This window comes from Dermacentor andersoni, chromosome 6, assembly GCF_023375885.2.
Source record: "Dermacentor andersoni chromosome 6, qqDerAnde1_hic_scaffold, whole genome shotgun sequence".
Lineage (NCBI taxonomy): Eukaryota > Metazoa > Arthropoda > Arachnida > Ixodida > Ixodidae > Dermacentor > Dermacentor andersoni.
The window spans coordinates 42,687,259-42,713,421 of record NC_092819.1 but is presented as its reverse complement, the minus strand read 5'-3'; the positions used below and the strand labels follow the sequence as shown (position 1 = coordinate 42,713,421).

Sequence of the window (26,163 nt, the reverse complement as noted above, 5' to 3'; positions counted from 1 at the left end):
TTGAGGCTAGGCGAGGTTCCGACTCACCTCAGATGAAGCGCCAGCGTGTCAATAAACTGTGGGAGTGGCGTATCCCTACGGCAAAAACCAGCGTCTTTCATTGTGAAACCAGCGCGTTTTTTGGCACTGGGTCTAATTGGATACACTGGCGCTCGCTGGGATTCACAAGAGCTGGGTCACACTGGAAGAGACGCTGGTTCCACTGCCATGACGCTGTCGCACACTGGTTTGCGCTGTACAGGTGCTGGTTCTCGCTGCAGTTCGTTGGTTCGCACTGGAAAATACGCTGGTTGTGTTTGTGCCGCGCTGGTTCCAGCACGCAAGGACGAGCGCTGCTGAATATTAAATGCTTTATACAATTATATCGCTTGATACTAGTCTCTTGTCCTAAATAACGCTATATCTTGGGGTCATAAAACCCTATATCGTGTATCAGCTTGGAATAAAGGTGCGTGAGCTGCCCTGTTTATTCATGGACATTTGACACTGAAGATTACTTTCGTTTTTTTTTTTTTTTCTTGTTCCCTTTTGACTGGACGGATAGCTAAATTCTTGAACGAAGCCACGCAAACGCAGAGGACGCCGCGTTTTTTAGTAGCTCGCACGTAACATATGACTGGGAGCTGTCGCCGTTGTCGCAGTGTTGTGGAGTGGACATGAAATGCAGAAGTCGTTCAGACGCGCGCGAACGGACCCCGAGTTCGAAGCCTATCGCTGACTGGTATTATCGCACCGATAACAAAGCTGAGGTGATTCGCGCGCTTCCACTTTCCCTATCGTACTAAAAAAAGTTCTGAGGCTCAAATACACACATTTTAGCTTTCGCCAGCTACCAGCGCCGAGATCGGTCCCCACCGAAGCTTAAGCCTAGCGTATCCGCCGAGTCCGTCTTCACGCTATCGACGCGTCTAGGCTCACGAATCAAGAAGTCTAACCAGGATAAATCGCTCCATATTTCAGCTTTCGCATGGGTGTTCTTAAACAATTTTTTCATGTCTACAGTGCCAGCACAAGAAGCGATGACCGCCGATGTGACGCGACATAAGCACCGGTATATGTGCTGTCGCCGAAGGCTCCCAGCACTAGCCTGCTCTTCTCTGACGAAGATATATGACTAGACAGACGCGTTGACTGAAAGGCATCACTGGCCTAAGAAAACGTTGCATATCCAACACGTGAAGAACAAGAAACGGCTATCGAAATCGGCAGTAACAGCCCATACAGCATTCCGGGTCGGCGGTTCATTTAGGACTTTTTTCGAAGTTCAAATACCAATCGCAAGTGAAATTGATGTTGTGGCACTTCCCAGCACGCTACTAAATACGGGCAGCAAATTTGTCTTTGTAGTACAGGCGTGAGTTTTAGTTGCTGGGCGATAGCGCATCTACCATGTCTGTGCGAGACGTAGCTCTACGGAATTAAAACTGCCTTTAGATTTTTATATGGCAAATTCACCATGAATGTTCGTCTGCTGGCGTGGCGTAGTGGTAAAGTGCCTGACTTGGGACGTGTAGGTCGGGCGATCAAAGCCGTCTTATTTTTTGTTTTTGCACTAAAACGCTCCTTGTTGCTTTGTGTATTCAAAAAACTATATACGGTGTCCAGGCACCGCATATTTAACGCGCTAGAGCGGTCCCAGTACGCCGCGCCTGCCCAGCGCCCCAGCATCCAGCGCGCGGCACTGGGCCCATAATCCGGCGCACTGGGTTTTGCAATAGGGATGTCCTAATGTGAACGTAATTCGGTTGCTCCAATAGGTTTCTTTGGAAGGTGAGCAAATATGGAAATAAATGAAATAGTCCCAGAGATATCGAAAGCAACTTCACTTTTATTCGTCTAGAATAATTGCAACCTATATAACTGGATAAACCAAACATGTTTAAATGGATGAAAGGTACTATGGCCAGCATACAGTTGTAAGGTATAGGAACATATGTGAAACTTTTTCACAAGATTATTCGCAATTCCCTGTGACACCATGTATTCATATCCAACAGACATCAGACACGGCATCTACCAACGTTATCATATAGTATATATAAACATCCGACTTACTAATTTCGCTGCCCGTCGGACACTGAGAGCCTGTGTTCGGTGTCTCTAACGGACGTAGCACAACGTTTCTTCGCATTTATCGTCACGACGAGACACAGCGCATCGGATGCCGCAGCTTGAACTTGCACGATAACAAGAAGCCTGCACTCACGCCTTTCGCCAATGAATGCCGTGCGCTAGGTAGCGCGCACGGCATAAAAAATAACGGACTGCTTACTCGTACGACAGTATTCTGATTTAGAATTACTTTTCACATAGGTTTTCTAGTTTCAGTGTTTGTCCCCCTCTCTCTTTCTCACACACACACGCACGCGCGCACACACACAAACACACAATTTTTAAAGTTCAACATATATTAAGATATAACGGTACAACCGTAAAGTAAACAAACGCCAACATATAATATGGAACATGCCATGTCCAAAGCAATAAGAAGAATAAGCAATAATGTTGACAAAATGCAAGCCTGTAGCGACTGCTTGGCAACTGCGGAATCGATGTCGTCCAACAGCTAAAACGAGGGCAGAAGAAAAGCAATAAAGATCATGCAAATCAAAGAATATGTTTGTTATACTAGTTTTCGAGCTACATCAAATAACGTGCACCTATTGGCCGGATTCATCGGGGTGTCCGGCTTACAATTGAACGCCGCTGCAAAATGTGGGAAGTTTCTAGCCGGCACGTTGCACTCGTCTCCCTTCTTGGGCGGTTTCTTGGCGCACTGTACGTAGCAGAAGGTGAGAAATAACACCTGCTCGTCGTTGTAGTCTTCCAGGTGTGGGATCCTGAAGTCCACCAGATCGCGAAAGTCGGTGGACACGGCGTCTCTAAAGGCGGCGTAAGACAACTCGAGAGCGGTGACGGCCGGAATCAGGGCCACGGGCTCCCCATCGGTGGGGCCCGTGGTGGTGCCAAGCTTGCAGCCAGTCTTCTCAACGTACCCGGCAGCTGATTGTGACGAGGAGGGACCCGTCACCCACTTAACCTCGCTGCCGTTGTGCGCAACACCAATTCCCTTTGCGTCAAGCACCTTCATTATCTCCCGTGCTGCGACCGAGCCCCAGGCGCCGTACAGAATCGCTAAGGAAGCCTCCGTGTAGAACAACGGCGGGTACAGACTGGCCGCTGCGATCTGCAACCTGTTCGGAAGGTACAGGTACCTGCTGAGCCCGTAGCGTGGAAAGAAGCGCATGCTATAGGTATCTGCGAAGCGCGAGTTGTTTCGCAGCCTGCGGCGTATCACCGAAGTGCTGACCAAGTTCGCCACGAAATTCTTAGTGATCGCGTCGGTGAACGAGGCGTACAGCTGCCGCTCGCTCTTTTCGCGAAAGAACTCGGGCGGCGGCAGCACAATGCGGGTCATGTGGTCCATCTTGAGCCAGACCTCCTCCTTGACGGTCTGGTCTGGCCAGGTGAGGTTTTTGACCAGCTCCTTCGCCTTTTCTTTGATCCGCTTCAAAAAGCTGTTGACGTTCCCGGGTACAGTGGCGAACTTTTCGCTCAGTATCCTGTGCGCGCTGAATACGCCCAGCTTGCTATCGACGTAATGCGCGCAGCCCTCCATCATCCGCCACTTGACGTCACTACGGAACCGCAGCTCTGCTTCGCCCACGACAGCCCATAGGTGAGTGTGTATGAAAACCCAGGACAAGCCGATCATAAGTGTGCGCTTGTGGCGCGAATGATCCGACAGCAGCTTCTCGAGGCTGGTGAGTATACCGACGTCATCGACTATGACCGTGGAGTTTGCCGTCCAGGTGAACTGCTCGTCGTGTTTGGCAAGCATTTCGAGCCACATGCCGGAGGGTACCGACGGTGTCTTGCTCTCAAGAACGCTGGCTGTGAACCACTCCTGACTGAGATCGCGGAGGTGTGAGCGGGACTTGATGTCGAGGATGGCTTCCTCGATTTTGCGAAGTTCTTGGACGCTGATGTCCACGTCGGCAGACTGATTGAGGACGTTGAGGTGTTGTTGCACAACTTTTGCGTACTCTGCGTCAGTCCAGGGTTCCGAGATGAGCTTCATCCAGCCAGTGTTTAGGCGGCTGCGGCTTATGAGAAGGACGGATCTACCATGACTTTGGATTGCGCTCACGTCGAAGAAGAAGTTCATGTCCCACCTGGTGTGATAAAAGTGGTATGCATACAGACAGTGTTATTTGGGTTTTCGAGGGTACCTTATTAATGCAATATATCAATAAAAGCGGACTTCACCCTCTTCGGGGGTATCATTGTCTGCCCTAAAAACTTGGGCCTGTACCGAGGGCAGTGCAGTCTAACATGGTGTCTCAAAAGCTATCTGTAACGAGGGAAGAATGCGAGAAACTGGCTCGTGATGCGTGCGCCAAACGCTTCAAAGAGCGCCTTTGGCACAAGAGAAGTGTGCGGCCGATCATGGCCAAATGGTTGGACTATTGGGCAGCTGTGCTGGAAGCCAGAGGTTTGATCTTACCATCGATCACGCATTTCTTTATAGCATTATAGGCGGATGCGAGCGCGTGTGCGGACGCGTCGCAGTGTGCATGAAATCGCAAGTTTGTAAGAGATACGAGGTGCAGATATGTCACTTGGCTAAATGAGACCGTGCAAAGTCAACCGTGACGCACGCGCGCTCAGCTGTGGAGGCTCCTCAAAAAGTCGCATTCTCGCGCGAAAAGCGAAGATTGCGATAGCCAATTAGTAGACATCTATACGAAGTAACGGTAGTAGTCTTATCGGCCGTATAAACTTGTAAACATTCGCTTACTAAACAAATGAACAAGCATGGTGTCGCGCGCGCGCGATCAAACATGAGCACATTTCACTCGATGACCGCGCACACTCGCTGTCAAAACACTGGATTAAGAACACGCGGCAGCAGCGGGGAGCGGATTCACTTTCGTGCAGCGTCCCACATCAACGTGAACTAAGCCGCGAAATAGAGTACACGAAGCTAACGGCACTCGGCGCACTGTGTCGCCGTCGCAGATCGCTTTCAATTTGGGCCTGCGCGGCTGTGTGCGTCCGCGCCATATGCAGGCGCCGCTGGCGTAGAACGACTCCCCTCCCCCATTTCCCTCCCACCCTCGCTGCCTAGCGCACGACGGAAGACGGCGCGCTTCTTCCCGCTTTCTTCCCTTGCACGCGCGAGACGGAGCCACCACCGTCGGCCTAAACGATTTCACTCGCACATGCAGCTTACGACGCGCGGCGACGATGTTATCTCCCCCGGACTTTATATGTGACATCACGGCGACGGCATAAATGCGACTGGAGAGTGGATACCTGTATAATTGCTATCGCAATAAAAAATTTAATCCCGAGGTTTTACGTGCCAAAACCATGATCTGATCATGAGGCACGCCGTAGTGGAGGGACTCCGGTTTAATTTCGACCACCTGGGGTTCGTTAACGAGACGCCACAGTGATCACAATCTAAGTGTACATCACAATCCAAGTGACGGCGCAGTGCAGTCACTCCTAGTTCTCGCATACGCAAGCCGCTTGCGTCCCCTAACCTAAAACTCTCCATTGTGTATGTGTCACTGGGTACGCGGAGACTTAACGGCGACGTATCTTTGTATGTTTTCGTGTACCACTGCCAAGCCTCTGTAGCGTGCGTCGGCCTAATGAAGCGTTCCCATTGGCTTTTTGCCGGCGCACCCAACATCCGAAAGATGCTAAATAAACATACTGTATTGTATTGCATTGACGCCGCCTGGTGATGCAGCGTGTCCAGAGGGAAGCGCGAGAGAAGAGCAGGGCTGCAGCACAGGCCTCATACATGACGTATCCCAGTGATTCGTAATACTTGGATAGTCAACGTAGGTGAGTTCCGATCGAATGTCTTTATTTTTGGTCCTCCCACACGACTCGAGTATCGCTTATTTTTCAGTATAAGTACCGGCTATGCACAACCTTCACGCCCGACACTTCTTCAATATTCATACATTTTACTCTCTTCCAAGCATCTCTACAAAACGTTTTTGTCCATAAGTTTGAGAGCTACGTTCTATCATTTATATTTCGTGACAAATGCGCTATCTCAGACAAAAGTTATTCACTAAAATGATTCACAGTGCGTTGTTTTAGTACTATCAATTGATTTTTTTTTTCGTAATGAACATTTTCGACATGAGTGAATTAATGTTGAAAATAAACCTTGACTTGTTCCAAGACGGTTTCAAGAATTAGAAGTAAAATTTTGGGATAAGGCGGTAAAATATGACCCCCAAGGTGGGCATTTATTCAAGAAATGTTTTAGAAAAAAAATGCGAAAGGCTTCAGTGAAATAGTTTTGTATTTAAACTGTTTGTTTTAGATCCAACAAATGTCATCATATTTGGTGGATGGCACGCAAAGTAACTTCTTTGTTTCCATATACTTAGACAGGTAGGTTCTATGTATTTATAGAGACAAGGACTCTTAAGGTAAACCTTACTCTAACTTCTCAGCGGAGTGATCATAGTAAGCAGATAACACAGTGCATGTAATCAAGCAGGGCTGACCGTCCTATAAGAAGGGTACTGCAAAGCTCCTCGTTGGACTGGAAGCATTTGAAAGTGTTATATGCATGTTTTCACGGTTTTGTTAAAGAGGTAAGAGTACACCATTCGCCAAGCTTACATTCATGGAAAACGGGGAGAATGTTAAGACGGAACTTGGGCTTGGGGCTCCTATTTAAATACACTAGAATGGAGAGTCTATTTCTTTCTTTTTCTTTTCCCTAACCACAGCACCAAATTCTGATGCGGTTTTTGCATTGAAAACATGTTAATTTTATGTATATTGATTATGTTATGCATAACTTCGCATGCACAATTTATGTTAATTTATGTTAATATCTAGTGACTGCTGTAAGCGAATTTTCGATTTAGGCCGTCAATTTTTTACGATATAGTGCGGGAAATTACGACGCTTTAAAAAACGAAACTCGTAAGTTTACAGCTCTAACTCAGCAAAGAAAACAATATGACGATTCCGTAAGGTTCATCTAATAGTACATGTAGAGCGGACAAAATTGATATATTATACGTCGCTATCAAGTATACCATTAATATGTAAGTAGGACTCTTGCAAAACCGTCGTAAACGTTGTAACAAATTCACTTAAGATATAAATAATTCCATGAACTTTTTCCGCTTTAGATGTTCTAACGGTGGAAATTTACAGAACTGCGATATCTCTTTTTGGTGGAATGTTACGGATTTGTACTTCGTGTTTCTATTTCCTTTCTTTTTTTTTTGCATAGATCAATTTTCTGCAATTTTCTTCAAAAAGATCCACACCTTAAATCAAAATTAGGCTCTCAACAAATGACTAGAATTTACCTCCCTTTCTCAAATGCCACAAATTTTATTCAACTTAATAGCGTCCAGCGTCAAGCCCAGCGATTCAAGTCTATTCAAGTCTAGCGGTTGTTTCGTAAAAGTGTGTTTGCGTTTTACGTGTATTTGAATAGGCGACGCCGGTGTTGGCCCGAGGCGACGCTTCCTCTTGACGGTGATGTGACGGCAAATTTTGTAGTGCGTAATTTTATTAGCGGCCAAATCAAATTTTTCGAGACCGTCGTTTTTTTGCCTGTTTAGAGGCGTAATACGAAACGCTTGCAAAGTTTTTCCGCTGCCCTGAAAGAAAGAACCATAGTTGGCAGCAATATTTAGAGTTATTTGGCGGCTATGTTATGGGTGACGTGTACCAAAGCTAAGTTTGCTGGTGAATACTTTGCTGGGAAAATATTTACTGAATAGTCATTTTCTCCCTATTTTTCTATATTCATGCGTTGTATATACAGGGAGCCTATAGTTGGTTTTCCAGGTCTTCTCGGTATCACGTTGTTTATACCGTATTATTGAAGCGGGAAGCACGTTTTGGGTGATGTATGATAAAATCCTAGACTGTTTTATCTTAATTAAAGTCTTTTTAGAAAATTACATATACAAGTATTTCAGAGCTTACAAGCATACTTTCCTAATTGAGTCGGGACTTTGAAAATTGTCGATAAATACCTCAACGTGCCACAAAAGCGTGCAGGTTTCGGTTCGTTGGTATGCATTAATATATTGATGGACAGCGCAGCAAAATCCCAGGGAAATTGACATCCTGAGGAAATAGGGTCAGCTCATGTGTGACGTGGAGGTGAAGTTTAAACGGCGTGATTTGGTTACGGGATTCGCGAAAAATTCCTTAAGCTAGTGCACTCGAAGCGTTTTATGGCCGTTATACGCAATATTTTTTTCAGTCCAAGCCAGTAGTTCCACCGAATGTGAGCTCGGTAAAAATAGGGACAACGTTATCGGCGATGTGTGGCGAAATTTTAACCTGTCTCAATTAACAATGCTGTTTGAAAGTGATTACTGAACCCTCGTTTTCCCCACATTCTATACGTTATACTAGGCTCGTAGGAAGCATATCCGGTCCCATTGGTGAAATAAACGAGGCACTTTGTTTATATTTGGCGAAAATAAAGGGCAGATTATGGATTATGTGTTCACAAAGCTCGAAGAGTATGGCTCAAATTCTCTATTTGTACTAAATTACGTATGCAAGCGCACCACACCGTTATACGCCTGTGTCACGAAAAGCACAAAATTTAACCAGCCATCCTGTGGAAAAACTCTAACCGCTAATTAAAACAAATTTAGTTCAAAGGAGTCGGGCATTACAGCCAATCTGCATGCGAAGTTAGATAGATACATGTGGGTAAAATGCGGCTTTTTCTCGAAATTCCTTAAGCAAGTGCTCGAGAGGGTTCTCTACGCAGGCAATTAGGTTCTAAAAGGGTGAGTCACTTGCAGGGCGCGTTTTAAGATATGTGGTTTAATTACAGGCTGTTATTCTGATATAAGTAATGCAACATTACTAGAAAAAAACAGCTTCGCTGCAAATTGGTCTGCGATTCTGCAATGCTTAAACAAACGTTTTCCTAAGCAGAAAAAAAAAAAGTGTTCAAATTGTGCCCTTTTGAATTGAACTGAACATACTTTTAAAAGATTTCCTCTGACAGCGCCGTTCCGCCTGAGGTGCATGTCAGCAAGAGGCAAAACTTAACTTTATAAATAACTGCGATGTCCAGGTGGCTAATTAAAGAGATTGTCTAATGAGCTTTTTGATTGTTCAGTTTAAATATCGTCTTACAATTGCGACATCGATGATACACAGTATAGGGCTGTCATGTTTGCTTGAGGAAAAAGAAATCCTGAGCTTCCCAGCACTTCTGAGGTATATACGGCCTTATAAGATTGCTTGCCGCAAGATACATTGGCTTTGCAGGTAAGCTTTGCAGAATACGCGTCAGGTATACTTCGGGACGATGTTAAGAGGAACGGCCAACGGACGTGTTTGCAGATTTGGGGCACGCATATCACTAAAGTGCGCTAGCCTTAAAATTTCTGCTAGACAGAAATTTCTATTTTGGTGCATGCGTGCCAATGTGAGCAAATAAAATGTTATGTAGGGAATCCTTCAAATTACCTGCCGGGACATTGCAATTTGTCACGTAAATAATGTCCACCTCATCGGATGACGTGAGCAGACCGAAGGCTCTACGCAATTTAGTTGAAACAAATTTAAGAAATCACCTGCAGCATTTAGCGCTCCACGTTCTAAACTAAAAAAGAAAAGAATAAACTGTTTTGACTTTCAGAAAAGACACCTGCTATATTGAGCACGCGCCACAATGTGCCTCAGTGCCAAAGAAAATTTCTAGATGAACGCCAATAATGAAATTGCCCGAGAAATTAAGTTTTGAAGGGCCAAAGTGTTCGCGCGCTTACTCAAATGCGAGTGCGAAATCGTCGTTTCATGACGCGTGATTTCTTAGATAAATAAATTTAGCCGTCTCTTGCAAACTACTCGTAGAACGTTCCGCTTTGCTATTAAGTAATATAACAGATTTCTTTTTATACTGTGCATATTTTTTTTAAATAGAAGGTTATGAGCATAGCGAAGGCGGCATTTTCTTGCAGGCGAGTGCTAAGCGGGACATACATACTTTGCCAGTGGTGAAGAACGCTTACGTTCGCAGTGCTGTGAACGTAAGCGTCATAGGGATAACTAAGAAACATTTATTAATTAGCGTTTTGTTATAACCTTGGGGGACATGTTTGGAGGCATGCCGCAACATGTGAATTCACCCCCGTTCTTTAAGAACCTTTAAGGTCACGCATAACCTCAGATATCTAGAACAGAATTTCAACACCCCCACATCCATTCAATAGCAAGATCAGCGCGCCGGGAGCTCAGCCCCGCTATGACGTCACACGGAAACGCCGTGTGACGAAAAGCGCGCCGATATTTTAACTGCTGCGTGTAGCGGCAGATACCACTATGACACTTTGTCCTGGCAAGCGTCTGCCGTGACGTCATATATCAATATTTGACGCGACATGACAACATCCAAACTACGTCACGCGCTTCGTCAAGGGAGCGTTTCCCATGACGTAGCAGCGGGGCTGGCTTTCCGGCGCTCCCGGCTCGATCGGTTTCGATATTTGCTCGATGAAGCGTTGAAATTCGCTGATGAATGTGTCAAATTACGTGTGCACGATTTTCTAGGACTTCTGAAAAAAAGGGGGGAATTGCATTAAAATACGACTGCCTTCGAATCCGCAATTTCAACGGCCCCCAAGGTTCTAATAAACAAAGTTGATCAACAAACTTCTCATCAATTATTCTTTAGAAAGTAAAATTGTTACCGTAACAGTATATCCGCCTCGACTTACAACTCAGCTGCAAAAACGCCACGTTCGCTAATCTTATAGCTGTCTCATTAAAAAAGAAGTGGCATAGTCCATAAAAGAGGGAAAGACACACTGTGCATAATGTCTGCAGACGAAAACCACAAACAAGTTAATACAGGCTATCTTTCTACACCTTTCTTTGGGTCATTTCGCTTGCGTGTAGAGGTGTCATTAGGTTTATACAGTCATCCTGCATTTGAACAAAACATTGTTCTTACTCCCTTATAGAGCAGAGGCTATAGATATTCGTCAAAAAATAAAATGCATAGGAATGAATAAGCCATTTGTAAACAGGCCTCCGAAAAATTGCTTTATGATTTTTCTTTAGACTTCATAAATAATATGTTCTGCGGAAAATGCAGCCTAACTGAGTCTCAGGAAAAGACGAACGGAACTAAACTATATTACGGGTTCCTCTAGAACTCATTACACGCCCTTGCCTTATAAATTGAAACAATCGACGGGTTGACCACGCTGGTCTGTCGCACATACGTAGTATAAATGATTCGCACCTCATCGCCAGGTCTAGCATCAGGTCGAGTGGGTGCAGCGTTTCCGTGGGTTGCTCCTCCGGCCACACCAATCCCAAGGAAGCCTTGAACTGGAGGAACTGCTGCAGGTTCGTATCTCTTTCCTTGGAAGCGTTGACACAGCTATCGTAGAACGTCTCGGCTGCGGTGACGCGCTTGCCTTTTTCCTCCAGGTCCTCGATCAGACTGCGCCGGCAAGAGGGTGATTGACCCGTGGGGTTCAAAGGGATACCGTGCAGTCGGTGACAAACCTAATAATATCAGGTTACATGTACGCTGTCCACCTCAAACACAATTTGCATAGATGCGCCAGCCAATTCGGTTTGCCCATTCCTGTGCCGCGAAGCGGTGTTGCATGTTTAAACCGGGTGTTTTCACCGTACGGATCTCTCTGTGTCACTGGTTTTAGGATAAAACCTGATGGTCTTGGCAAATTTTATTGGTAATCCTTATGAGAGTGCTTTTTTTTTTTTTAATTCTGCACTTTTACGCGCCAAAACCACGATACGGTCATCAGGCACGCCGTAGTGGGGGAGTCTGTAATAATTTTGACCACCTGGGCATTCTTTAACGTGTACCCAATGCACGGCACACTGGCACTTTTTGCATTTCAACCCTATCGAAATAAGACCATCGCGACCGGGGTTTGATCCCGCGGTCTCGGGCTTAGCAACTCAACACCAAAGCCACAACGCCAACACGGCGGTTCGAATATTAGAGTGCTCTGCCAAAGGCAATATTTTAACTTGAACCAAAATGAGCTTCTATCTTCCAATTAGCCTTGCAATTACGTTAGAAGAGCATAGTCATTAAGCTGCGAGTGGACTCCGTGAAGCTAGCTCGGCTCTCTTTCAGAGGTGAAGGGCAGGTCCACTGCCTTTTTGTGGCTGGAGCTAGCGCACTTATCAACAAGTATAATGAGAAACACTTTTTCACCTGTATTAGTAAACTACTCTTTTCCTATACCAATAACGGAACTCTTAACACGAGAAGATGTCGAATGATGAATACTGGATGTTACTGCCGCAAGGGCCAGATGTGTTTAAAAGTGGCAATGGAACGGTAATTAGCTGTCAATAGTGCATGAACTGTGAGTATCGAAGGGTAAATGTAACACGGTTCTGTAGAGGCCTAAAAACATGCAAAGTGCGCCAAATATAGGCATAATAAATCCATGACAATGACACCTGAGGGGTGAGAGGTGCCATGATGATAAAATATATGCAACGAGGAAATGATATGCAAATGATATGGGTGTCAGCGGCACTATTTGCCTCTGCAGGACCCTTGAGCGCAAGTGCCAGGATGCTCGTGCTATGCGAAAGCGTATTATCGTAGAAATAGCCTCCAGTGAGAGTATGTGCTACGAATCTCTTGGTTTTATAACTTTCAGCGTCATGTAAGAAGTTCAACATGACTTTACTGTGAAAAAAAGGTTCTTTGCCAAGAATCATTGTCGAATGTAGTGTGATTTGCTGTCGGTAGGCTAAATGAAGCTAGTCTTTTTTTTTTTATCTTTAAGCGTCTGCTTCCAGACACTCTAATAAGGCGTCGACCACGGGGAGCATCTTGCCACATTTACCACAGATAGGAGGTACGTCACCAGGTAAGAGCGTGTGTCATATGTGTGACCTATTCTAAGTCGGGAGAAAATGACCTCAGTTCACCGTGTTTTCGTTATTGGAGGCCAATGTCCCCAATGCGGCTTAAATAAATGCAGCTTATTTGTTGTTTCAATGTTACAGGTTCGTTTCCAACAATTCTTAGTTTCTTCTTTATTTTTCTTTCGCAAGAATGACTTAAGGTCCATGGCAGGAACGGCAACAGAAGTGTTGCTAGAGTGCATTGCTATCGCTGTGACAATTTCACCTGCAAGCACGCTGCTGTCAAAGCCTCTATGTCCAAGCAGCCAACATATCATAACGTGTAGCTTATATGAATAAGTGGCACGTAGCAACGAATAAAGATATTTGTTTACAGGGTTATTGTGTTTATGCGAGGATATTAAATGTTTCACGACGCTTATAAGGAGCCTGTGTATACAATTGCCTTTTGTAGCTTTGATTTCCTGGCTTACTTTACAGCCGATAATATTGCATAGGCCCCTACCACAAACTGAACACGAGGAGAGGCTCCGTCATCCGAAAAATGTGCAACACGGAAAGACGGGTGGCGACGCCGTCGTGACGTTCCCGCACCAGAATCGCCGTGACGTCAAGAAATTTAGCGGCGTCTGTTAGGGGCCTTGCTAGTTGTTTATCGACAAATATGAACAATTTCGTATTCTAAAAGAACCAATAATTCAGCACGGCACTTTTCGGGAACCTTTACCGAACCAACAAATACGAGAAAATACCTCGAAATCCACGACGTCACACTGACGTAACCGGCTGGGTTTAAGCACGAAATTAAAAAAAAAATGGAACTTTCACCTTCATTTTCTATTCTAACAATAGGCCTAGTGTCGCTTAACTAAACGAATAGAGAGTTCTCCAAGAATACTTTATCACTATAAATTGATTTAAAGCTTCTCGTGAGTGTCCCTTCAGAGGACACCTGCAATGCAATTTCACTTTGGATGCATTGGGGATAGATGGGTAGTCTGTATTTTGTTGAAGCATCCTTGGTAAAGCTGCAAAGCTGGTATAATTATATGATGGTTTCACTGACCCTCTTTAAACGACACTTACATACCCATTGCGACGAAATTTTCGGAGGCGTAAAAAGCCGAGTTTCAGATAATTTAGACATACAGTAGCCTCTGTGCAAAATTTTACTCTGGAAATACCAGAGCAAAGGACAGACCCTATTCAAACCGAAACGGAAAAGGCTGCCGTTACCACTAGCCGGAGGTGACGTACGTCTTAAACCGTAGAGAACCAGCTCCCGGGTCGTGTGCTAACCCTAGTTCGTATCGTTCCCGTGTATCAGCGAACAGTTCCCGCACGTTTGCGAGCCATACAGTTAATATACTGCTATAGCTGCTTCGTCCGCTGTGGCCACGCCATTGCGCTCCCGCGGTGTCCTTTTAATGCGAAGCCTTCTTCTGCGAGTCAAGCCGGTTTTCTGCATCTGACTGCCTGCGTTCGATGAGCCAAGCCTCGACGCGTACCGCCTCCGCTTGGAGACGACAAGCACCTTGCATGAGGGGTCCAAGGTGCCCTTGGCGCCTTAATGGCCCGACGGATGGCCAGTGTGTGTTGTGAGGCGTCGATGAAAATGAAATGATCATGATATATAGTGATAGGATAGAGCACGCTGTTCGCGATTCAAGAAATAATTATAATTTGAAAGCGGCAGAGAAAGTCTCAAAAATGTAAGTTACGCGAACTAACGGTGAAGCCTTGGTACGTCGGAGGTAGTATATGAGATTATAGTACGTATGTCGGCTCTTAAGTAGCGCATACTTATTGCTTAAAATTGCAGTTCCTATATGATTAGGTCATTGCTCTTTATTCTATGCGTATCAGGAAATAAAAAAGGTCCGTGCTAACGAGCGGCGATCGTGTCCTTCAATGCATATGGCGGCGGGATTTGTATAGCGAGGGCTCCTTCCCCAGTACAGTTCACCTGTAAACAAATACGAGTGCCGGGACAGGGGAAGCCCGGGCCCATTTTGATAACCGGCGGGTAACGGGCGGCGCGGCTTTGGTTTTGAGCCCATGACCTCCCCACAGTCGAGGCGACACTCAACCACGAGACCACGGACGTGTGTGTGCGCGCAACGTGCGCGTGTGTAAACGTATGCACGGTGCAGCTAGAGAGAGTACGTCGAAAGGAGTTACGCACGTTTTCATGCTTTCAGCCATCAGGGAATCTATGACCGATTCGTGGGTGTCTTGCCACTTCCCGCACGTGTAGCTGTAGAAGTCAACGCACGGGTCCACGTTGTGGTCGATGGCCCTGCTGACGACCATGCCGTGCAGTTTGCAGCCTCTGGTGTGGCAAATGGCCACCCTCCTCCCCTCCGTGGCCTGCGGCCTGAAGTAGTAGATGAGCCCGGCCCCAGTGGCGACGAACGCCACCACCACCAATCCGACCACCACGAGAATCCTGTTGCGATTCTTCAGCTCCGCATCGGCGGCCTCGATGATCTGCATCGCCAAAGCACGTGTATTTCTTGTGGAGCCTGCCCGCTGTTGTAGGCAGCCGGTATCTTCACCGCAATATGGAAGCCACCGCAATAATTCCACGGCAATATGGAAGCTAAAAGTCGAACAGTAGGTCTTGACAATATTGAAGTTCTCCTGAAGAAGAAAGTGAGCTCCTGGTTTGCGTTTGACGCGACGTAAGTGATAAGGATGATAGGTGTAACGTTAAGGAATAAGAAAAGATCAGATTGGGGGAGGGAACAAACGCGAGTTAATGACATCTTAGTTGAAATCAAGAAAAAGAAATGGGCATGGGCAGGACATGTAATGAGGAGGGAATATAACCGATGGCCATTAAGGGTTACGTACTGGATTCCAAGGGAAGGGAAGCGTAGCAGGGGGCGGCAGAAAGTTAGGTGGGTGGATGAGATTAAGAAGTTTGCAGGGACAACATGGCCACAATTAGTACATGACCGGGGTGGTTGGAGAAGTATGGGAGAGGCCTTTGCCCTGCAGTGGGCGTAACCAGGCTGATGATGATGAACTAAGTTTATTCCAGCTACGATCTATCGAGATCCGTAGCCATAAGTACTTATGGTTAGTTACTTCGGAAAACATTACATTTTAAATGTAATACTGAATGTGCAATGAGCTTTCTTGCGGACTATTTTTCATAAAGCAGTTTCATTGCAATTAATAAAAAAATTTGTCCGACCACGAGAAATCTTCATGTAATGCTTGGTTCAACGACAACTGGTCAAACATGGTTTAACTTTTCCACTACAAAACAGTCTGCTCAGAATTTAATATTAAAATGAGCATTTGCAGGACGTCAATAATACAAAAAAGTCGCAGTTTCGCCTCAAAGGCACAGGATTATTTGCGATAGCAAATTATTAGACAATTATATGAAGTAAGGTTAGTAGTTTTATCAGCTGCATAAACCGCTGTAAACATTCACTTACCAATTAAACTAACAAGGGCACGTTGTCACGCGCGCACAGGCAAACACGAATACATCTCGCTCGATGACCGTGGACGCTCGCCGTCAGAACGCTGGCGCGATGAAGAGCGACCGCAGCGGCGAGCGAATTCCCCTTCAGGCTGCCTCTTGTGAACTAGGCGCGCGAGAACGCAACCTACGCGAAGCCATCGGCTACCCCGGGTCACCCAGCCTTCAAACCAACCGCAGATTACCTCCAAGGTGAGGGGCGCCCGCGGCCGCGCTCTGCCGGCGCAGCCGGAGTAGAAGAGGAATAGAAGAACCCCTTAAAGAACCCCTTAAACTTCGTAAAGTAGTGCCACGCTTTGAAGAATGCCGCCTCCTCCTCGCGCGCTCTGGCCGAGGCCGACGCCGCGTCGCTATTAGCCTAGTAGTATCACGTGGGCCCTCGCGCCGTGCATCAGCGCCATTTTTGCTCGAGAAGCGTCTGCGGAGTGGCGAGGAGCACACGTCGGCGCCGTTGCTACGCTCGAGCGGTGTAGGCGGCGCCACGGCCGAGGAGGGAGCATGAAAGAGAGAAACGAGGATGAGTGAAGGCGGAGAGTGTCGCTACTTTACGAAGTTTAAGGGGTTTTAGAGTACTGCCCTGCCCCCTTTCCCTCCGCCCGCCTAGTGCGCGGGCATCTCCACGCTCCTCCCTTGCGCGCGTAAGACGGCACACGCCTTCCCAACCCTTGCGCGCACGAGAAGACGCCGCCGCATCAAGCCACCATCCTTCTCGCAACAGAGCTGGGCGAGTTGGTGTGGTTTCATCCTAACGAAAAAGTGCGCGAAAAAGACGTAGACGAGAAAGAGAGAAACGACAAAAGACATGGGCGCTCGTGTTTGTCGTTTCTCTCTTTCTTGTCTACGTCTTTCTCGCGCACTTTTTTGTTAAAATGGCTCCTTCTCGGCTCACCCTCGAAAGATTTTCCTCGTGCCTACAGCAACGCGGCGCGCGGCCGCGATCTTCTCGCATTTGGCTCTATACGTAACAGCACGGCGACAACGACGACGACGAGAGTAATTCGCCTGGAGTGTCACTTAACTGCTATCGCAATAATATAAGAAGGATACTCAGCCGCACAACGCCACAGCCGTAGGCACTCGGTCACCACGACTTGTGGCTTCATGGGTATTTTACTTCAGTAGCTTTCACAGTGGCGTGCCATGACACTAATTCTAAGTGTCATGGCACGCCACGACACTTAGAAGTGGCGTGCCATTACATATCGTGTTGTAAGTGCGGAAGGTTGTGTTAGCGTTGTCATCATTGTTGCATGACTCAGTATGCTATGGTAATCTTAGATGAGCCCAAGTTTGTAATCACTTTTCTTCTATGTATGCAGAAATTGGGAGCAATAATTAAACATAAGTGGATAAGGCACTGGGGGATCGAAGGGGAATAGAGTGCCCAGGCACCCTGTCCCTTAAGAACGTTTTTAGAGCGCATTTGTTGCGTGCGAAGCACTATCAGTGCTGTTCCAGCGTCCAAATGCACGGTGCGGCTAAAAGGAGCAGCGTATCAAAAATATACGTTTCTCTAGACATTTGTTACGTCGTTGTAACTTCACCGCACAATGTCATTGTATATAATAAATTGACTGGTATATCCGAAACAAGAGAGAAGTTTACAGGAAAATGGAGGTTTCGACTGATTATAGGGTCCCCGAAACGGTATTGAAAAATTTTTCAGACGTGCAGACTACAGCTACAGTAAAAGATTAGTGCCAGAATTTAAGTTAAGCTTCTCGTATTAAGAAAGCTACGGGTGATTACAAATTACCCTACTCCTTAGCCATGCTTTTCCTCCTCAACTCGTCCGCCCAGTTACAGAGGCTAAGCTCCGCCTTCACTGGGTCTGCGCCAGGATGTGACTTCGTGTCATCTACTTCCGGTTGGCATGGAGCCAGCGCGTGAAGCCGCTGTAACCTCTCCGGTATAGTACGCCTCTCCGCTAGCCGCCTGGCCGTCGATCCCCAGCAAGAGATATTGAAGCAGCGTGCGTTGCGAGCATTCTGTCGAACCTCCGAGCGATTCCTGTATTCCGGTAACCGCAGGCGAGCTGGGCATTTTGGCGGATGGGCGGAGGCGTAAACTAAAGCCCCTCCATACTACGACAGCTGTGATGAAGGGGCTTTAGTGCAAACGTGAGCGCTCTGCACGGTGTAGCCACCTGGTGGCGCGGAGCTTCATGGGCCCTTATACGGTTCGGACAAATTTATAAATAGACGGGTAGAATACAGCTACAGTAAAACATTTGCGGCACAATTTCAGCGAAGCCTCCAATGTTAGGAGAGCTACGGATGATTACAAGTTACAATCCTCCCAAGCCACTCTCCTAACTCGTTCGCCGATTGATCGGGGCTAAGCTCCACTTTTACTAGCTGTGCGTTATGATATGACATCGTGTCGTCTATTTTCGGTTGTCTTGAAGCCAGCGCGCGAAGCGTGTCGAACCTCTCCGTTAGCACGTTTATGCAGTAGCCGCCTGGCCGTCGATCCCCAGCGAGGGTTATCCAAGCAGCGTGCGTTGCGAGCGTTCTGTCGTAGTGCCGAGAGTGTTCGGTATTCCGGTAACCACTAGACATTAGATAAATTTAGTTCGTCCGGTCTTCCGGCAAGCGCGGGCGGTTTGCCGGTTGAGTGGGGGTGTAAACATGAGCGGCCAGATTGGTGGCGCCAGCTGGTGGCGCAAAGCTCAACCACCTAAACACAGAGCCAATTATTATATTCTTCTTAGCTGGGGTGTAAGCTTTCAAAAGCGGCGTAATTATGAACACAATTACGCCGCTGACAAAAATTTGCACCAGCAGCGAAGCAGAATAAGGTAGGTTACTGCAATTTTAGCTCTGTGTTTGCCTGGTTGAGCTCTACAACACCAGGCGGCTGCACTGCTCCGGCCGCTCACGTTTACGCCCCCGACCATCCGGTAATCCGCCCAAAACGCCCCGGTTTGCCGGAATAGCGGACACGCTAAAAGTCTAGTACAGGCGAGGTGGGCGTTTTGACGGATGGGTGTAGGCGTAAACTAAAGCGCCTCCATACTACTACCGCTGTGATGATGGTGATTTAGCGTAGACGTACACAAGCGGCCTGATCGGCCTGCACGATCCAGCCACCTGGTGGCGCAGAGGTTAACCAGCCAAGCACCAAGCTAATATTGCTGTAAGCAAGAGGAAAACATTTCAAACATTTCAAGAGACAACGTGTTCACGATTACGCTCCTGCCGAAAATTTACACCAGCAGCAAAGTAGAATACACTAGGTTACTGTTGTATTCTGTGTTTAGTTGAGCTCTGTACCACCAGGTGGCTGCACCATGCAGACCGTTCACGTTTGAGCCACCGCTCATACCGCTAAACTCCCAGTCCACTTGCGCTTGCGTTTACCTTAATACCGAACACGCTAAACTATATTAAAGTAGTAGAGAGTTTTAGGTTAGGGGACGCAAGCGGCTTGCGTACGCAAGAACCAGGGGCCACGGTACTGCGCATGCGCACATCCAGACACAGGGGCCTGCGCGTGCGCAGACCGCTACGTCTACTTGCGTCCTTCGGTTGTTGGAGGCGGCCGAAAACAGCTGCCCCCATGGAGGAAAGAAAATTTTCGGCACTGGCGTAATCGTGTTGCTGCCAAAAATTTACACCCGCAGCAAAGTAAAATATACTTGGTTACTGCAATATTAGCTGTTCTTGTCCGTTTGAGCTTCGCGCCACCAGATGGCTGCACAATGCAGGGCGCTCCCGTTTACGGCTCCGCCTCAACCCACCTGCGTTTACCCGAATGCCGGACACGCTAAACCTCTCTATTAACTGCTTTTAATAAAAACAGGTTTATTGTGCTTTACTTCATATGCCTGATTTCATATTTTAAAAAATGATAACGCAGCAACGATCAGACGTTGATGACACTGCGAGCGGATGCGACCTCACTGCGGCTTGTGTTTGGGGCCGCTAACCTATAATGTGTTTCTGCTTGCGTACGCAAACGCAAACGCACCCAAGAGCTAGAGGCCCCTACGCCTTGCGTCCTCAAAACTAAATCTCTCTAATAATTCTCCGGCGCGAGGTGACGGCCGCAAACGCGTAACCCTGGCGCCGATCGGATACCGACAGTCCGATGCGCTGCAGCCACTCCGCTCCTCTGCTGCCTTGCAGAGGGACACGATGTCGCAGCTTGACATGGGGCCGATCGCTGTTCGCAGCCCACAGCGCAACAAGGGCGAACCATGGTCCTCCCGAAAAGAAACCTCGAGACCAACACTGACCGCACAGTTCGCGTTAACACGGAGCACGTTGTAACACAAGCAAATGACATTTGCTGTGGCCGGAAGTGACTGAGTGTAGCGATAAACTGTCGTTGTGTATTCTCTTGCTGTTACTTTTTTATAGAAACAAATTAACCAACATTCAAACAATTATGAACGAAATTTGTTCACCATAAAGTTGGAAACATTATTGATGACGCCCCGCGGGTAGCCATTCGGATAGCTCGCCCTACTGACGTCAGATGGACAACACACGTCAATAGGGGTGGGTGGATGCTTTAAAACCTTATAATTTTCTTAAGACCTACCCTAACTACTCGGTATCTTTGCACAAAATCGTCAAAATAGTTGCAGGGTCCCTTTAACAGTGGTAGAACAAAGAACGCCACAGAAGCTAACGTATCGGCAGGGACTGACCAAGACAAGTCGCCTTGTCGAAACGTTGGCGTCTTTAGCGTTAAAGGAATAGATGCTTGTAGTGATTAGATTCAACGATGCAGTTTGCGGAAGGGGAATCAGTCTTGCGTAGAGGCAAGCTTGAGCTCAGAAAACGTGTCAGATTGCTCACAGTTTTTCTGGCCTGCATGTCGCTCTCGTGCGACGTAAGTCTTCTCTTCGAGCGTTTTGACATCTTGGATACCGCGGCCTCTCCGACGGGCTTTGTTTCCGCAGGGACAGTCACCTGCGAGGAGAGAAAATGTAAAATAGATAAACATAGTTAAACAATACTCATGCAGATCTCGCAGTGAATAGCCCGTCGTCTTGTTTCCAATAGGACAGGCTCTACCGTACGGCGGGAGCAAGCGAAGCATGTGGACAACCGTCAGTGCGATGGACTTAAAAAAAATTAAATTATGTTATGGGGTTTTACGTGCCAAAACCACTTTCTGATTATGAGGCGCGCCGTAGTGGAGGACTCCTGAAATTTCTACCACCTGGGGTTCTTTAACATGCACCTAAATCTAAGTACACGGGTGTTTTCACATTTCGCCCCCATCGAAATGCGGCCGCCGTGGCCGGGAGAGTGCGATGGACTTCGCATGTGTGTTTGTGTGAAATGCAAGTTTTAGTAACATGCGAGACAAAGTTGTCACAGTAAGATGAAGTCGATGGGATTAACAGTGGACGAACAAGAGAAACCTCAACCTGTAGTGAAAGCTTCTGCAAGATGACTTGTATTCGTCAGCGCGACAACTGTGAACGATTGCTGCCTTGACGAATACAGGTCTCCTTGCTGAAACATCGACTTCAGTCGGAAGCTTCCTTAGTTCCGTCACTCTTGATGACTTAGCAACATGTAACGCGCAGTCATTTCAATATATCCGCTTGTCATTACTTCCAGCATCGTTCGCATCAGCAAGCAGTAGCCACAAGCCTCGGCGCCTTTTGTCCAGATTTGTCTCCTACCAAAAATGTATCGAATAACTGAAGTCCGCCCCGATATAGTGCGCGATATGAAAAAGAATTCCCTCGTAGTTATAGCGCTCTTTCATGGATGCATTTCCAGGCGTATTTCGGCATGCCCTGGTCCAATCTCAAACTTCTGTTGTATAGTCCCTCAGAAAGGGCAGTATCAGGTTCTCTCCTTGTGTCACTCATATGACATTTTATCCGAGCTTTAGGCAGCTTTAAAGGTGCATCAGTGCTACCCAGAACGCGCGCACGTTTATTGTTAGTTGTCAATCGGGGATAAATTGAGAGCGTTTTAAGAATCTTTCTATATCGCTCGATCCAGCAATCCCCGGTGACAAAAAGCCGACCTCTAGTGTGTTCCATAACATGCGTTACTCACCGTGGTAAACATGGGTCTAATAGGTTAAAAAATTCATTTTCCTTAAATTGAAGTAGGCATCATGATAACTCCGAGAGCTTAATACCCGCTCTGAAGGAGCTTCGAGCCGCGTATGTTCCAGCTAAAGGTGCATGGCAGGGGAAGCGATCTCAAATCTTGTTAATGTGGCTGGCAATAAACAGTACGCCATCACGGTAAGCGCGAGTAATATAGCGGTCAGAGATCTCTACAAAAATTATGCTACGAGAGAGTTTCGGTGTTAGTATTTACGGGAGCTTCAAGTGTGCATGGCAGTTTAGCGAGCAAGGTTAATAATATGTATGGCATTGCCTGCGCTTTGTCCTACTAGCTTCCACGGGCTTTCTGATTTCGCGAAGTGATCGTTTTGCACAAGCTATATCATGCTATAAATGCAAAATTTTGCAGGGATCTTATACGTGCGTATAGAGAGACATTTACAGCGAAGCTGTTAGCCCCTCGTTGATCGGCATTTTTAGTGCCAATGTACGTGGGAAAATATGTGGCCCGATCACGGAGGTATTTTAATACCAGCCCGACCCGCGGCGGAGGTGAAGCAGGCTTCAAGCACTCAGCAAAGTGAAGCGAAAAGTGAGGACATTCTTTGGAATTACGCATTACACATACAGAACAGCGTTCGTTTCAATGAAGACAAGCACAAAACAAGCATCTGAAACACTTAATTGGTGGTAAGGTGCTCCTGATAACAATGCGAAGCACGTAGCTGTCCCCGCATACGTTTCCCGGTGAAGATTACTGTGGCGCAAGCTGTCGCGGCGACGGCAGCTTGTGACGCGGGGAGTGACGTCACTAGCCTTTCGTATATAGAAGAACCAGCCTAGCAACCGATTTGATTGTTGTTGCAGCAACGCTATGGGTAGGCAGCACATAGTTAGGACTCTCGAGGAGCAGCATGGATACGAGGCGCAGGCAAAGGGAAAAAGAAACGGCAATACGAACAGCGGTGGCGTGCTGTCAAAATTACCATTGCTCCCATTATTCTAAATTACTATTATTACCATTATTCTAAAGCAATAAAGCATTGCATACCCCCCTCAGCAGTCGTAGTGTTGGTTTTCAAGAGCTTCGCTGGACATCCACGCCTGCAGGGCCGTAATTTTTTTCCCCAGCTGTGTTTACCAAACTACGATTGCTTGAAAATCTGGGAATATAATTTGTAGTACATATGACGCCACAATTAAGCCTGAAGGGACAAGCATGGAGATTAGACTATATTCATGTTGAGTTATCCTAAATTAATTTGTGGGATTAGAAACAAATTCCTGTTAACAGTTTAATTGTGCGGCTAACGGCCCGAAACCACACAGTAGAGTGTGACTCAAGGTGGGCGTAGGCGCAATAGCCGCGGCTGAACGATTTCAGCGCCAGAGCTCCCTCTACGGCAATTCTTGTCGAACGCTGCGGTTGCACAATGGTGCTGAGCACAGCCGCGATGTAACGTGAACTGTGGCTCAAGTTCAAGCGCGGCCGTGGGGGTTGCGCTATAGCGTGCGACGGTGCCAAACAAACAGGCGTCCAAACCGCGAAGATGCTGCAAGCACGAGCGCTTATCATGATCGGCTCGGACACCCTGATGCCCGTGGAGCACGCTCTGGGGATCGCCGGGACGCTCAGGAGTGCACGTATACGTGAGCACCTAACTTGCCTTTGTGGCGTGGTTGTCGGCGCCTTTCTCTCGGTGCTGTTTCTTCGAGTGTTCACGGTGTTTCTTGTGCGCCGCTTTCGAGGGGCTAGGCTCGGTCATGGTTGCAAAGTAGCAGGCAGCGTCTCGCGGAGAGTATGGCCAAGACAGGACCGCTGCGGGGAATATAGGGAGACCGCGCCTCGAACAGATATTGACGGGACTAGAACGGCCTAGGGACGCACCTTTGCAATTCAACTTCTTCAGCAGTGACTGGCGCGTGAGATGCTCGCGAGCGCGTGACACGGAGGATATGCTTGACTGCTTGCTCCTTATACCATGGCGCTTACCCACTACGGAAGATCAGCCAAGAAACCGGCGGTTGAAGTTGCTTTCTCTGCCTGACTTAATGTGCCTTCCTTCGACCTTATTCCGTGTTTTCTTCTGTGACACATGATTTTGTAGTGTAGTTGTAGGAATGGACTTAGCGTTGTAGTACTTCGACACTTTTTTTTTTGCAAGTTGTTTATAGAGCAATTGTGCGACCTGATTTTAGGCTGAGTATGTCTATTTATGCATCATGGTTTTAAGATTAAGTGTGTTTGACTTGTTTATATTAATTGGCATTAAGTATTGGTGTCTTTATGCGATTTCTTTCCTAGATGTGGCTTTCATGATTTGCATTTCTATTTAATATAAAGTAGCCGGGCCCATAATAGGTACCAGCTGTTAGACTATACATACGCCTTCTTTCTTACATACAGCATTCCGTCACGGAAGTATTGGCGATTTCTACGATATTGTCCCTGTTAATTCTGCCGTTATTCTGAGATGTACGTAAAATCCACAATGAGCCCTCCCACGTGAAGGGCCTCGTACACGAGATCCTGTGATTAGCTTAATTTGGGAGCAAGTGTGCGTGCGTGTGGGGGTGCCGCAGGCGCTGGCATCCCACTTTCCATATCCTTACTGTCATATATAGAAGCAAGTGACGTCAGCCGCCTGGCAAACACCTCCAGCCCGTCTCTTTGAAATGTGCATTACAACTCGTAATCACTGCATCACTACTCAGCATCGGTGGTCACAGTGTAGCGAGCGACTGTTCTTGCAAGTTAGGATGGCGCAAGAGACGGCTGCACAGAAGTAGTCGACGTGGCACTCACACACTCACACGCTTTCTCCCTAAGCAAAGCGGTTATGACAGGAGATTATCCGGACTTCTGCATCGTTCACAAACTATGTTGAAATGCTAATACGAAATCATGTGGTTGGCACAGTGAGACGCCGAGGCAATGATGCCACGAGGACGAAGGCGATATATGATGCTTCTCGGGGTAAGAATGGGGAATGGGGACAGAGTTGGACATGTATATAAATACACTTAGGGATTTTACAACCCTTGTGCCACAATGTCCCGCTTTTATATTCTACTGGCTCAAGCAAAGACTGATGACACCAGCCCCGGCGCTATGTTGCTGCCTAAGGCCCACGCGTTGGTTTCTTTCCTCCGTTGTCAATTTATTTAACGTGATTCTATTATAAGGCCGAAATAACACTGCTTTCCGTTCGCAAGTGCCTACTACGCTACTAACGCGTCCAAGGATACAACAGGCTTGGCACCTGCTCTTACTGATTACTCATTCCCTAATACATGTAAATCCGCAATCATGCCCGTCTACTTCGAAGTAGCCCCGTTACCGAAGGCGCGCAGTCGCATCCAGACACAAATCCCTCCCGGACTTCTTTAACACCGCGCACGCAGCGCCGAGCAATAATTGGCATTCAAAGCCGTTTTCTGCGGTGTGTTTATGACCGCACGTAGAACGCGGCGACCCTGCGCGGTAGGAGCACGACCGCAGCTTGCGCGTCGTCCCGTGGCACGGATGAGCCCGGCGGCAGCTCGCTAATTGAAAAGCTCTCCGCGTGCGACCGCTCGCGCGCCTCGACTATAGGCACGTGAACGAACCGTGTGCCCGTGTATAGCGCGCGAGTCGTGCCGCGCGCACACCAGGTACGCGCATATACGCGCCGGGAGCTGCGGAAACGAGAGCACGTCGTGCCAA

General features: G+C 47.3%; 1 protein-coding gene across 1 annotated transcript; it reads right to left on the bottom strand.

Moving 5' to 3' along the window:
- Window positions 1-1,817: 1,817 nt before the first annotated feature.
- On the bottom strand, window positions 1,818-21,326 carry LOC126522110 (neprilysin-1-like). The gene is made up of 4 exons (XM_050170894.3): window positions 21,217-21,326; window positions 15,095-15,399; window positions 11,288-11,491; window positions 1,818-4,175 (listed from the first exon to the last, which is right to left on the bottom strand). Exons 1-4 carry the CDS (start codon window positions 21,277-21,279, stop codon window positions 2,624-2,626), a joined length of 2,124 nt encoding a protein of 707 aa, XP_050026851.3. The 5' UTR covers window positions 21,280-21,326; the 3' UTR covers window positions 1,818-2,623.
- Window positions 21,327-26,163: the final 4,837 nt, after the last annotated feature.

What these genes read in the sequence shown, in the direction of transcription:
- LOC126522110 (XM_050170894.3), bottom strand. Translation starts at nt 21,279, where the DNA reads ATGTCAAAACGCTCGAAGAGAAGACTTACGTCGCACGAGAGCGACATG. An exon ending in ATGGCTGAAAGCATGAAAAC is followed by an intron (nt 11,492 to 15,094) that starts GTGCGTAACTCC and finishes TTGCCGGCGCAG; the next exon opens with TCTGATCGAGGACCTGGAGG. An exon ending in ATGCTAGACCTGGCGATGAG is followed by an intron (nt 4,176 to 11,287) that starts GTGCGAATCATT and finishes TTATCACACCAG; the next exon opens with GTGGGACATGAACTTCTTCT.